Here is a 14,355-nt window from a genome sequence, read left to right as displayed (position 1 = left end):
CCCCCCCCCCCCCTCGCAGCTCTCCCAGTGCCCCATTTGTGATACTGCTCTGCCTCTTGCTGTTCCAGTCCTGGGAACCACACACAGCCATGGCAGTGCACCACCAATCCTGATCTGCGACACATTCAGCAAGCCAAATGCAGGGCTTCTCTCTCAGAAAGTCCTTCATAGACTGAACAAACTCCCACTAAGACTTGGTTGTGACCACTGTTCTCAGTGCAACTGGATTCTTAGGAAAGTTGTAAAACAAAACAACCCCCCCAAAATCCTTTCTGTAGACATTGCTGTTATTCCCCCAAATCTCCTGGGACTGGCAGTACTGACAATTAATCAAATCCCTCTCTTACTGTCCCTGGCTACTGAAGCCCTGAGGTTGCTCCTGTTAAATGCCCCCGTACATCTGAGCTCAAGCTCAAGACTGTACTATTGACGTGGAAACACATCAGATAATAACTGCCTAATCCTTACAGCTCTACAGATGAATGGAACACCCATCTTCAGAGACTTCTAGGGAAGAGTTCTGACCCAGCTTTGTCTTCCAGAGAAACTCCTCACTCTAAATCGTTTCCCATAAATCTTCAGGAAGTAAGCCAGTTAGTTATCTGGTGAGACACAGGTATTTGCTAGTTCTGGGTAACCTGGGATCCACCTTTCCTCAGCAGATATGTAGAATGCATATTTTTCTGCATTAGTTAATGTCCTTTAATACAGCAACTAAAGTTGCACCTCGCCCACTTTTTCAAGGAAAGTCAATATGAAAAACTAAGCAAGAGTGAAAGGCATGGTCATAGTCACCTTTGCAGGCTCAGAGTAGAGGAGGCTGGTGTCTGAGGGGTGAGGGGCTGTGAAGGGGTGATGAGCAGATTCCAGTTCTGCAGGGTTTTCTTCTTTGTGAAGGAATAGCGGGAAATCCACCACCCACAGGAAGTGAAAAGCAGTGGGATCACGGAGCACCAGGCCTCTCGACTCCAGAAGGTTTGCAGTCTCCAAGCGCATGTTTCCTAACACCAAGCACTGAAAAAAGGGGGGAGAAGGGAGGGAGGGAAGGAGAATAGAGAGAGAAAGATGAAGTCGAGTTTAATGTCATGAACAGAGAACTCTAGGGAGGGTCTCATCATACCCTCTGGCAGGTGTGTGTGTGTGATCCTGTCTCTGTAGAAAATTATCACACACACACACGTCAGTTTCACTGCATGTTTTTGCATTAGCTGCAGCATCTTTAGAAGGCATCAGTCTTTTGCTAAGGCAGCATCACAATAGGGGAGGCATTTGTGTAGCTATTGCCAGTCCTCAGCATTCTAGATTCTGCAAAGTAAGGCTGAGCAGGAGCTGGAAAGTTCATCTTTCCCAAATGCTCCAGTCTCATTGGGGCAGCACCTGGCCAACCACAGTGATTCATAGCAAAAAAAAAAAAAAAAGACACTCTGCCCTTCTATTGCATCTTTCGTGCATGGATCTCAAAGCACTGCACAAACATTATTTACTTCTCACAACACTTTTGTGAGTTAAGTCAGCCATATTATCCCCATTTTACATATCAGGAAATGGAGGCACAGAGAGGCAGGCAGGGCCGGCTCCAGCTTTTTTGCCGCCCCAAGTGGCGAAGAAAAAAAAAAAAAAAAAAAACCCCCGTGTGAGCGGCTGCTGACTTGCCGCCGAAGGCTGAAGCGGGGCGATTGAGTTCCGCCGAAGTGCCGCCAAAGAGGAAGTGAGGCACTGAAGGACCCACCACCGACTTGCCGCCGCAGACCCGGACGTGCCGCCCCAACAACGGACGGACTGCCGCCCCTTTCTATTGGCTGCCCCAGGCACCTGCTTCCTTCGCTGGTGCCTGGAGCCAGCCCTGGAGGCAGGGCAAGCTCACACAAGGTCCAGAATACGTTAATGGCAAAGCCAGGAATAGAATCCAAAACTAACTCACAGCTTTCTGTTTCTAACAACTAGATACAACACTGCCTCCCTAATCAGCAACAGCAAAAATTGCAAGCACAGTTTTCAGAAATAATACTTAATGGGAGTATCCTGACATACACATCAGGGTCAGATCCTCTGCTGACGCAAGCCAGTCTATCTTCATTATATCGATTTGCATGAGCTGAGAATCTGGTTCCAGGACCAGAACTGATTTTTAAACATGAATTAGTGTGGTTTTCATCACCTTGACTGGTATGTTTTCTATTGTAAAAACTTTCTTACAGCTGACTAACACAAGCATTAAGATCCTAGTTGCAAGGTGTACTTACTTTGTATTCCCATGTTAGGATCAGAGGAAATTCAGAGTGTTTAACTATAATCCCTACATCAAAGCTGTAGCTGAGATCATTAGTCTCTGTTGAGAATCGTACACTCATTTAAAATCATATTTCCATAAAAGAGATACTATCCTTGCTTTGAGGAAAGGACTTCCTAAGGAGGAGGTGGGGGGAGGGCTCTCTTTAGCCACAGTACCCTGAATTCACAAAGTGAGCTAGAGAGAAAAATGGTTGCTCTCTTTGGGCTTGTGCCTCACAACTCTGGATAGTGGAAGCACTTTGCATAACCACACACCTTGTCACCTGCTTCTGCTGCTTGGAAGAGAACACATTTACATTTATCCAGGTTTTCTTCCCAGCTCTGCTCTGGATGTGTGATTTGGGGCAAGTCACTTCATCTCTCAGTGCCTCCCTCTCCCCATCTGTGAAAACGAGTTCACAGCACCTCTCTCACAGGGGGTTGTGGGACTTCATTCATTAATCTTTGCAGCGTGCTCTGAGATCCTCAGGTGGAAGGAATTACAGATATGCTAGGTATTAATATTAACAGACAGCGATGTTCAGTCCTCAAAGACAGCCAGGGCTTTCCCTACCACTTTTTCATGCTCTCCAGCTGCCAGCAGCACCACATCATCTGCCTGGACCTTCAGTGCTTGGATGAGTTCCGAATGCTGCTCCACACTGAGAAACTTACTGAGTGGAGACTTCAAGCTCTCATAAGGCTTCAGGCTCAAGTGTAAAACTTCCTATTGAAAAAGACAGGCACAGATGTGAAGCACGTTCAGTTCCTGCAGTACATCCACACAATTGATCAGGTCGTTCCTTGTCTTTGTGTTGCTGAGAGACTGTCTCTTTCTCTCTCAGCAGAGGATGCATTATTAAAAACCTCCTACATCCTGAAGTTCTTATATCCTATAAAACTACCTAACATAATTTACCATCTCATTTACTAGAATACTCGAGGGCACTGTAGGAAGACACAAAACCATTATGTAGTGCACAATGCAACACAGACAGCTGCCTGGCTATTTACCTTCAACAGACAAGTTGTAGTTATGTACTTGAAAAATGCAATTTTAAGTGAAACGATGTTAAACTAATCCAATTTCCCCATAAGATTTAATGTAAATGCAGGGGGTTAGGTTCCAAGGAAATTTTTTGGGGGCAGATAAAAGGCATTATATACTGTACTGTACTGTGGTGGGGAGGTGCCCCAGGCTTACCCCTGGGACTCAGGGCTGGGGGTGCAAGGTCTGGGAGAGAGTTATGGTGCGGTAGGGTGCTCAGGGTGGGGTGCGGGAGGAGGCTCAGGGCTGGGGCAGGCAGGAGGTGCAGAGCACTTACCTGGGGCTGCTCCTGTTTTGTGCAGGGGGTGTGCAGGTGGCTCTCCGCAGCACAGCACTGCCCCCATGACCACGATTCTGGGAGCTGCCCCCCTTCTCCCCCCCACAGGCAGGGCCACCTGGAACGCAGGGGCTTTAGTGGCTGCAGGGCCCTGGGCTAAGGGGACCCCGGGGCCCTGGCCTGCGGCTTCAAAGCCAGTCAGAGAGAAGCGGCGCTTTGAAGGGGAAAGCGCCACTTCTCTCCGGCTGCTGGCTGCACGGCTTTTCCCTGCTCCTCCTGAGTCCTCTGGCCCGTGCTCGCAGAGCCGCAGGCCGAAAGGGGCTTTAGAGCCGCAGGCCAGGGCCCCAGGGCCCCCTTAGCCCAGGGCCCTGCAGCCCCTAAAGCCCCTGCGTTCCGGGTGGCCCTGCCTGCCGGGGGGGGGGGGGGGGGGGAGGAGAGGCGGGGAGAGACGGATGACGGGACGGACGGACAGCTTCCCCGCTTGCTCACTCCCTCCCAGAAAGTCCTAAGCACTGCCAAACAGCTGTTTGGCAGCGGGGGAAGCGCTGGGAGGGAGGGAGGGGGCAGAGAAGAGGAACTTGTGCAATGCTCCCTTGTAAAGTCTGCCAAACGACGTTATAAGGGAGCATTGAACAACTTTAAACGAGTATGTTCCCTAATGGAGCAGCGACGTAACTTCGAAACAACGTTAAGCGGGAGGACGGTAAGTGAGGAGTTACTGTACACAAGGTGGAAAACTTAACTCACTTTTCTATCAGTATCTGCTTGCAAATTCCACGCAACACTTTATGTATTTTACCTGCCCCTTTCAGATGAACTCTTTACAGTGTAGAAGTGTTTGTGTCTCACCTGATTAAACTGGGATTTTGCAGATTCCTTTAAAGACTCAAAATCTTTATTTTGAAGATGTGTCTGGAAAAAAGGGGAAAAAATAGACACATTAAACAGTTATAACTACTGTAAGTCAAGTCAGAAACTGAATCCAGTGGCTCAGCTCACTTTCATGCATGAAGCCCTTGATTTCAGAATTACTTTTTTGGGAGACATGATCAACATTACATTTTTGTTTTTTTAAATACACACCACAGCACCACCTAATGGGATGCCACAGTCTTGCGCCTTTCACTGCCAAACTAACAATAACTAGTGAGAAACTGTGGCTGGAGAGCCCCAGAGAGCCTGTGCAGCAAGAGTGCCAAGAGATAAATCAGAATCTACCACCCTCTGTACCCAACATACATTTTATCACATGATAAACTTATTTGATAGTGCCCTCCTTTGTAAAATGCTTTGAGATCTATGGATGAAAAATGATATATAGAAGCTAGATATTGTTGTATTTTTGTAAGAGGGGTATCCCTACTACTACTTTGCAAACCCCTTGCACCCTTTCACTTTTCTTGCACAACTGTTGTTCAAGCCCATGTGTTACAAAACAGAGTTAAGTATAATTTGGAGATTCACAGTGCATCAACTCTTAAATACTAATTCCTCCTAGATTATTAGGAGTTGAAAGTCATGCCCATATATAACTCCCGGGGGAATTCTGCACCAAAAAATTAAAAATTCTGTGCACAGTATTTTAAAATCCTGCAAAATTCTGCATATTTGTCAAAATAACACAATATAATCACACCAATTTCAATTATTTTTGGTCATTTATTTCAAAATACTTGTCAGCAAGTATGTCTGTAACAATACAGACAACAAAAAAGATTCAGGACATGGTTTTTGACAAATGATTCCTTACTAGGCATATTAATACAGAACTCTGAGTAATAATTCATTTAAACTACAATACAGAACTGTATATCCCACACCCCTCAGAAGCAGTGCAAAGGCTTGAGAGAGTCAGGGATAATGGAGGAGCTGAGGGAGAGGGAAATAAATTGCTGGGTAGGAGCCTGGGTGTGAATTTGCAGGGTTCTTGGGTATGGGTGGGGAAAGTATGGAACAGGTTTTTTGGGAGGGGCAGGGAGGGATTGTTAGGGAGCTTCCCCCATGCAGACCCGGGCTGACCCCAAGCCTTTCCCATTCAGTCAGGCACATCTGCCCCTGTCCCCATGTGTTCCTGCATCCCTATGTGTTCTTGCACCCCCTGTCCACGTGTCCCTCCACCCCCACTCAGACACCCACTCCCCCATCTCCATGTGTCCCTGCACCCCCTCCCCCAGTCCCTATGTGTCCCTGCACCCCCCCATCCCCATGTGTCTCTGTGCCCCCACTCAGCCACCCTCTGTCCCTATGTAGCTCTGCACCCCCTCCCCCATCACCATGTGGCCCTGCACCTCCCTCCCCCATGTGGCCTTGTGCTTCCACTCCCATTCAGCTCCTGCCCCAGTCTGTCCTTCCCCATTAGCCCTTATGAGCCTGTCTGACCTCCCCAGCACCCCACACTGTCTGTCTCCCTGTAGCCTCTGTCTCCTGACCTGGCCTGACAGGTGCTGCGAAGAAGGCAGGCTCTTTCTCTTCCCTAGCAGGACAGGAGCTGCTGCTGTGTTCTATAGCCACAACGCCCTCTGGTGGACAAAAGGCAGAACTGCAGCAACATTTTGGCAGCTTTTTTCTGAGCAAAAAATTAAAAATATGCGCAGCTCAATTATGCACACACACAGTATTCTCCCATAGCTACTGAATTGTTAAGACACTTCAACTAACTCACTTACTTGACTGTTTATGTAGATGCAATCGCAACATATACAAGGCCTGTCAAGCAATTAAAAACATTAATCGCGCCATTAATAGCACTGTTAAACGATAATAGAATATCATTTATTTAAATATTTTTGGATATTTTCTACATTTTCAAATATATTGATTTCAATTACAACACAGAATACAAAGTGTACAGTGTTCACTTTATATTTATTTTTTATTACAAATATTTGCACTGTAAAAAACAATAGAAATTGCATTTTTCAATTCAACTCATACAAGTACTGTAGTGCAATCTCTTTATCATTAAAGTTGAACTTACAAATGTAGAATTATGTATATAAAAAAACTGCATTCAAAAACAAAACAATGTAAAACTTTAAAGCCTACAAGTCCACTCAGTCCTACATTTTGTTCAGCCACTCGCTGAGACAAACTAGTTTGTTTACATTTGCAGGAGATTTGCTGCCCTCTTCTTGTTTACAGTGTCACCTGAAAGTGAGAACAGGCGATCGCATGGCACTGTTGTAGCCAGTGTCACAAGATATTTACATGTCAGATGCACTAAAGAGTCATATGTCCCTTCATGCTTCAACCACCATTCCAGAGGACATGCATCCTTGCTGATGATGAATTCTGCTTGATAACGATCCAAAGCAGTGTGGACAGATGCATGTTCATTTACATCATCTGAGTCAGATGCCACCTGCAGAAGATTGATTTTGTTTTTTGGTGGTTTGGGTTCTGTAGTTTCTGCATTGGAGTGCTGCTCTTTTAAGACTTTTGAAAGCATGCTCCACACCTCATCCCTCTCAGATTTTGGAAGGCATTTCAGATTCTTAAACCTTGGTTCAAGTGCTGTAGCCATCATTACAAATCTCACATTGGTACCTTCTTTGCATTTTGTCAAATCTACAGTGAAAGTGTTCTTAAAACAAACAACATGTGGTGGGTCATCATACGAAACTGCTTAATATGAAATATATGGCAGAATGCGGGTAAAACAGATCAGGAGACATACAATTCTCCCCCAAGGAGTTCAGTCACTACGTAATTAACGCATTCTTTTTTTAAACGAGCATCATCAGCATGGAAGCATGTCCTCTGGAATGGTGGGCATGGAAGCATGAAGGGGCATACGAATGTTTAGCATATCTGGCATATAAATACCTTGCAATGCTGGCTACAAAAGTGCCATTTGAATGTCTGTTCTCACTTTCAGGTGACTTTGTAAATAAGAAGCAGGCAGTATTATCTCCTGTAAATGTAAACATACTTGTTTGTCTTCGCAATTGGCTGAACAAGGAGGACTGAGTGGACTTGTAGGCTCTAAAGTTTTACATTGTTTTGTTTTTGAGTTCAGTTATGTAACAAACAAACAAAAAAATCTATATTTGTAAGTTGCACCTTCATGATAAAAAGATCGCACTACAGTATTTGTATGAGGTGAATTGAAAAATACTATTTCTTTTGTATATCATTTTTTAACAGTGCAAATATTTGTAACAAAAATAATATAAAGTGAGCATTGTACACTTTGTAATCTGTGTTGCAATTGAAATCAATATATTAAAAAATGTAGAAAAACATCCAAAAATATTTAATAAATTTCAATTGGTATTCTATTGTTTAACAGTGCGATTAAAACTGCGATTAATCACTGCGATTAATCGCAATTAATTTTTTTATATAGAAATATATAAATAAAACAGAAAGTAACAACTACTTCTAGATTTACAGTCAAGCTTGGATTTGATCTTTGACCTTATTGTTATTAGGTTCTGTATTAATGATCTCCACACAGGTAACAAACGCCCACATGGGAGGGAGCTGTTATCTTAGGGTGACCAGACAGCAAGTGTGAAAAATCGGGACAGGGGGTGGGGGGGTAATAGGAACCTATATAAGAAAAAGACCCAAAAATTGGGACTGTCCCTATAAAATTGGGACATCTGGTCACCCTATGTTATCTGTGTGTCTCACCAGCCCAGGAAGGAGTGATGCCTTGCCCAAGTCTATTTCAGACCCTTGCCTCTGGGCACAATTTATTATTCAAGCCCAAAACAAAAACTGCACCTCTAACCAAAGCAGGCTGCAGGCCCCAGAGGCTTTTCCCCTTGGCCTCCCTCAGCTCCAGATGCTCTTCACACTATTACCTGATAACCTAACACCACAACCTCAGTTGAGAGGCAACTAATCAGTCAAAGGTGGGACTAGGCCAATGTCCCCAGAAACGGGCCAGTCACACTGTGACAGAGGGATTGTTATTAAGGATAAACTTAAATCAATAGAACTTATTAATTTCTAAAATTTACTTTCTTTACACTGTGCTTTGCCACTAACAATACAGAACTACACCACTCACCGCTCCCTGAGGAATACAAATGGCTTTGACAGTGCCTTGGGGCTTGTTGACAGCATTCTGCACAAATCCGATTTCCACACTCCTAAACACGTCACTGACATCAATTATCTGAGAGAGAGAGAGAGAGAGAGAGAGAACATAAAAGAGAAGAGATGTCAGGAACATGCAGGGGGGAACTGTTCCTGTGTCCTCCATTTGCAGCAAGATCTCCCGAGACAGCAAACCACGCTTCAAGAAACCACAGAGCGTTTATAAATAAACAAATGGAACAGTGGTTTAGAAGTCACAGACTTCAGGAACAGAAAGTCTAAATACGAGACTCAGTGAGAGACTGGATGGTATAGGGGATTGCTAATGGAATCCAAAGACTTTCACCTCTAGGTGACCAGTCTGAATGTACCTCTAGGCAGCAGTGGCCAAAGGGTGTCAGCAGATAGTATCGATGAGAGCTCCTATGAGACATGAGTTTGGTGATCTCAGCCCAAGTTCCCCAGAACACATACCCACAGTGGGATAACATCAGCTCAGATCAGCCATGATGCAGCCCTTTCAAATCTTCACATAGCAGCAAGTATAAAACATTGTGCAACATTTTTCAGTACTGCTTCCCCCATTACATTTATGAACAGTTATTTTCTGCACAATAACAATTATTGAAGAAAGAACCAAAATCACAGCTGGTAAGAGCCTCAGAGAGACCAAGGACTGAACTGGACTGGGGAGACTGAACTAATCTCTCTCTTGAGCTGGTCCTGCCAGGTCAGGAGCGAGACACATTGGTGAGAAATCCAGACAATCTTGTGGTCTCTATGGATGATTTGAGGACTTCAGTTCCTAGCACCGTCAATCCTTCCTACCCTACAAGGCATGTCCTTGGCATTAATGTATCCTAGTTAGGATATAAATGAGAAAGACAGGACACCCCTCTCAAAAGTACAAATTGGTTGGAAGATCCCAAATCCATCTTGCATCACTGCCTTAATATCTCATTAGTACAGCTTCCAGTGACATAAGGGGTCGGCTACAATTGCAGGGCTTTCAGAACCAGTAGATGTTATGGCACCAAGACTCTCTCACTTCCATCCACGTGGAGAAGTGGAGTGTAAACAGAGATGATCAGGAAACACTGAAAAGGAGGAGAAAGGATAGATGTTTCCAATGGGAGAAAGCGCACCTTAATACCAAAGCGAGTGTCTGGCTTATCAGTCCCATACTCAGCCAATGCCTCAGCATAGCTCATGGAAGGGAAAGGGGTGGTAATAGGGCCTCTCTCATTAGGCCAGGAATACTGGAGCAGTCCCTCAATCAGTCTCTGGATCCCAGCTTGGTCTACAAACGACATCTCGATATCGATCTTAAAGACATAACAAGAGGATCATTACACATTAGCTACAGGCACCAGGAAAACTGCATTCTATTCCCCCCTTATAGCTCTTCTTGGGACCCAAAGACTTTGTATATAAAGTGATCATAAAGAGGATTAGATCCAATATACTGTATATACCACAATTGCCTTACATGAAGGGCGTGGGGCTAACCTCACATAGTTAGATACATCATCACAGAGAATCCTGCCCACGGTATCAACACTAACCCCCTGTTCAGAAGCCAAATGACCGTTAGTGAATTCAGGGCACAAGGAGAAGACTTGGAATGAGCTGGGCCAACCGGTCCTGTTCAGGAGCCAAAAGCCATGAAACACACTGCCCTGGGAGCTCCTGTGGAAGAGGAGCAGACCAGCCCTGGAGAGCAGCACACATTTCACCAACAAGGTGCCAAAATAACCAAACTAGCTGACACTGGTACCTGTAGCGGTTGAAACCACCCTTCATCCCAGAACTCAGTGAATACCTGCTAGGGCACGTGAAATACATGTCCCCAAACACTAGGCCAAATAATGTTTCCAAGGTGAACAGTGATGAGCAAGTCTCATACCAAATGGATGGACTATACCAGTGGTTCTCAACCAGGGGGTCATGTACCCCTGGGGGTACCCAGAGGTCTTCCAGGGGGTACTCAACTAATGTAGATCAATGTTTCTTGACCTGGGGCTTGTGGCCCCGCGGGCAGTCATGGGTCGGGTTTAGGAAGGTTGCAAATGCTGGGCTAGCATTAGGAGGTGGCAAGCAGGGCAACCGCCCAGGGCCCCATGCCATAGGGGCCTCCCGCAAAACTAAGTTACACGCTTCTGCCCCAGGCTGCAGGGCTTTGGCTCCAGCCCTGGGTGGCAGGGCTTGGGCTTCAGACAAGGCTCGTAAGTGAAAAATAGGCTCAATATCACATTGAAATGTAAGTACAATACTTATAGTCCAATTAATTTATTTTATAATTGTATGGTAAAAATGAGAAAGTAAGCAATTTTTCAGTAATAGCGTGCTGTGACACTTTTATATTTTTATGTCTGATTTTGTAAGCAAGTAGTTTTTAAGTGAGGTAAAACTGGGGGTACTCAAGACAAATCAGACTCCTGAAAGGGGTACTGTCATCTGGAAAGGTTGAGAACCACTGGGCTATACCAATAACACTTGCAACTAACAATGCTGTATGAGATCTCCTAAGTAGCCTGAGACCTTGCCAGAATTAAGCAGCTAAAGAGTCTATTTAAGAATATGTTACCTGCGTGAATTCCGGCTGCCTATCTGGCTTTGAACCTTCATCTCGATAGCAACGGGCGACCTGAAAGTACCTGCAATTGAAATTAAAGGCACCCTAAATTCAATTGTGGCTACAGAATTGCACCCTCAGCAAGTTCATGGATGAAACTAAGCTGGGGGGAGAGGTAGATACGCTGGAGGGTAGGGATAGGGTCCAGAGTGACCTAGACAAATTGGATGATTGGGCTAAAAAAATCTGATGAGGTTCAACAAGGACAAGTGCAGAGTCCTGCACTTAGGACGGAAGAATCCCATTCACTGCTACAGGCTGGGGACCAACTGGCTAAGCGAAGTTTTGCAGAAAAGGACCTGGGGATTACAGTGGACGAGAAGCTGGATATGAATCAGCAGCGTGCCCTTGTTGCCAAGAAGGCAAACGGCATATTGGGCTGCATTAGTAGGAGCACTGCCAGCAGACCGAGTGAAGTGATTATTTCCCTCTATTCGGCACTGGCGAGGCCACATCTGGAGTATTGCATCCAGTTTTGGGCCCCCCACTATAGAAAGGATGTGGACAAATTGGAGAGAGTCCAGTGGAGGGCAACGAAAATGATTAGGGGGCTGGGGCACATGACATGAGGAGAGGCTGAGGGAACTGGGCTTATTTAGTTTGCAGAAAAGAAGAGTGAGGGGGGATTTGATTGCAGCCTTTAACTACCTGAAGAAGGGTTCCAAAGAGGATGGAGTTAGGCTGTTCTCAGTGGTGGTAGATGACAGAACAAGGAGCAATGGTCTCAAGTTGCAGTGGGGGAGGTCTAGATTGGATATTAGGAAAAACTATTTCATTAGGAGGGTGGTGAAGCACTGGAATGGGTTACCTAAGGAGATGGTAGAATCTCCATCCTTAGAGGTTTTTAAGGCCCGACCTCAGAAACCCTGGCTGGGATGATTTAGTTGGGGTTGGTCCTGCTTTGAGCAGTGGGTTGGACTAGATGACCTCCTGAGGTCTATTCCAACCCTAATTTTCTATGATTCTAAGGTTCATTATATAGTCCTGCCATGAGTGCAGGGGACTGGATTAGATCACCTCTCAAGGTCCCTTCCAGTCCTACGATTTCTCCTGATGATTCATGCTGTAGATACCAACCAGGATGAGCCACCTTCCAGCAGTGACCTCTTGGAGGAGGCTAACACCTCAGTGGCGCTCCACCAGTGCCATCTAGGACTCTAGGCAAAAACCCCCAACCAAACCTCCTCTTCTTCTATGTTATACCAGGCTATGCAAGCACATCAATGGCATGTGAGGAATTCTTATGGGACGGTCCTCCCAACTGTCTGATGCTGCTAGGAAGAGAAGTTCCTCTAGAATGTTTCCTTACCACTCTCTGGCATTTCCTGCTTTTATTTCATGAAGCAGGCATGTTAAAAGGTATTGCACTCGTGTGCTGGGACTGTGTATTTTCCAAGTCTCAATCACACACAACAGTCTAGTTTTATCTCAATGGGCGTTGGTAATATTGGTCAATCCCAGGTGAGGGCTGCACCATGCTTTCATTTTCTGCTTTCAAGCATTCCCTTCCTTAAAAAGCCTCCTCCCAAGTTTTAGTTCAGAATTAGACTAAAATGGAAATTTTCACACCTGCAACTATGATTTAGCCACACACCTCCCTTTCATTTCAATGGGAGTCATGTGGCTAAATCCACTACTTGGCTTTGAGAGTGACAATGTATGCTTTACAATTTCTAAGCTTCTCCCACTTTAGGTCATTTACCTCATCCATTTAAGGCCATTCTACCCCCACAAAAAAACAGCTCTAAGGGCCAGATCCTCAAAGGTTAATTTAGTTGCCTAACTCCGACTGAAATCAGTTTGTGGGGGAATTTTTAACTTCTCCCATGTCAAAGAGAATGGACCCCATAACATTAATGTTTCAGAGAAAAGGTGGCAAAGGAATGCTCACCTGTCCAGACCTCCAACCATCAGGAGCTGCTTAAATTGCTGAGGACTCTGCGGCAGACAGTAAAACCTTCCAGGCTCCCTGGAAGGTACCACAAATTCCTTCGCACCCTGGTGCAGAAGAGGGGAGAGAGACTTTTTAATGGGTGTACAACTGCCATCTTGAACCCTGCCATAGGATCTTATTGACGCAAATAGCATAGTAAGTTTCAAAAGAGAACAAAACAATTATGAACCTGGCCAAAAGCCAGCTGAAGTCAATGGCAGATTTTCCATGGACTTCAAAGAGCTTTTTGTCAGGCCCCCTATGAATAAGAACAGCACCAGTGGTTTTATGCTAATTAGGATCAAATTACAAAAGTTTGTGCTAATGGGGGCATAAGATCCTCACCAGCTGGATGGAGTTAGGATGAAATCTCCTCCCAGGGTACAGAACTGAAGAATTAGGGGCACTATGCAACAGCAGGGTGTGTGGGGGGATAGGACAGGATGGTCTACCTCTCTGTTTTTTTTCCCCTTAGCTATTTTTCCTGTACTAGGTTCTCTTGTTTTGTGTGTTATGAGCAGATTTGATATGAATGAAGAGTGAAAGGGGTTATGTTCTTTGTTTTCTTCTTTTTGTTAATAGCTGCAACATTTTTTCTTTCTTTATCCTCCCCCAGAAAACTAGGAAAAGGAGAAATAGGCAAATGCAGCTGCCCATGTAAAAGCTACTCTTGATGGCTGCCAACGACCAAAAAGCCAGATTAGCCAATCTTGCTGGAAAGATGGGAACCTGAGGCACATGAAACGGGTTAAAAGTTATAAGCCTCAGGAGATGGTAGCCAGCCAGAGAACTTCATGTTAGGTTTCTAACCATCAGAGGAGTGAGGTTCTGGAACAGCCTTTCAATAAGAATAGTGGGGGCAAACAATCTAGCTAGTTTTAAAATGAAGCTTGATAAATTTATGAATGGGATTGATTGTATGATAGCATTGTCTGTGATAGTAAGGGACTGGACTTGATGGTCCAGAAGGTCCTTTCCAGTCGTATATTCCCATGTTACTGTGGGCTAAGATCCTTATGTTGTATTTCACAGTGACCTTTGTTGTATTAGGGGGGTTTTGGTCCCATTTTCCAAGGCGCAGGGAAGAATTAATACATTCTATTTATTTTATCTGCACCTGTTTTCTTTATAAATCCATCCCA

General features: G+C 45.0%; 1 protein-coding gene across 1 annotated transcript in view; it reads right to left on the bottom strand.

Moving 5' to 3' along the window:
• Positions 1-14,355, bottom strand: part of LOC112107367 (aspartate--tRNA ligase, mitochondrial) — a 32,272-nt gene that overhangs the window by 3,836 nt on the left and 14,081 nt on the right. The window contains exons 8-14 of the mRNA XM_026656205.1: positions 13,172-13,278; positions 11,233-11,302; positions 9,791-9,970; positions 8,617-8,724; positions 4,446-4,508; positions 2,846-2,998; positions 796-1,014 (exon numbers count right to left, since the gene is read on the bottom strand). Coding sequence (XP_026511990.1) covers positions 796-1,014; positions 2,846-2,998; positions 4,446-4,508; positions 8,617-8,724; positions 9,791-9,970; positions 11,233-11,302; positions 13,172-13,278 — 900 coding nt within the window. The remainder of the gene's footprint in view (positions 1-795; positions 1,015-2,845; positions 2,999-4,445; positions 4,509-8,616; positions 8,725-9,790; positions 9,971-11,232; positions 11,303-13,171; positions 13,279-14,355) is intronic.

Source organism: Terrapene carolina, unplaced genomic scaffold (genome assembly GCF_002925995.2).
Source record: "Terrapene carolina triunguis isolate 2854851 unplaced genomic scaffold, T_m_triunguis-2.0 Scaffold212, whole genome shotgun sequence".
Taxonomy (NCBI): Eukaryota; Metazoa; Chordata; order Testudines; family Emydidae; genus Terrapene; species Terrapene triunguis.
This window is presented reverse-complemented; position numbering and strand designations above follow the sequence as displayed.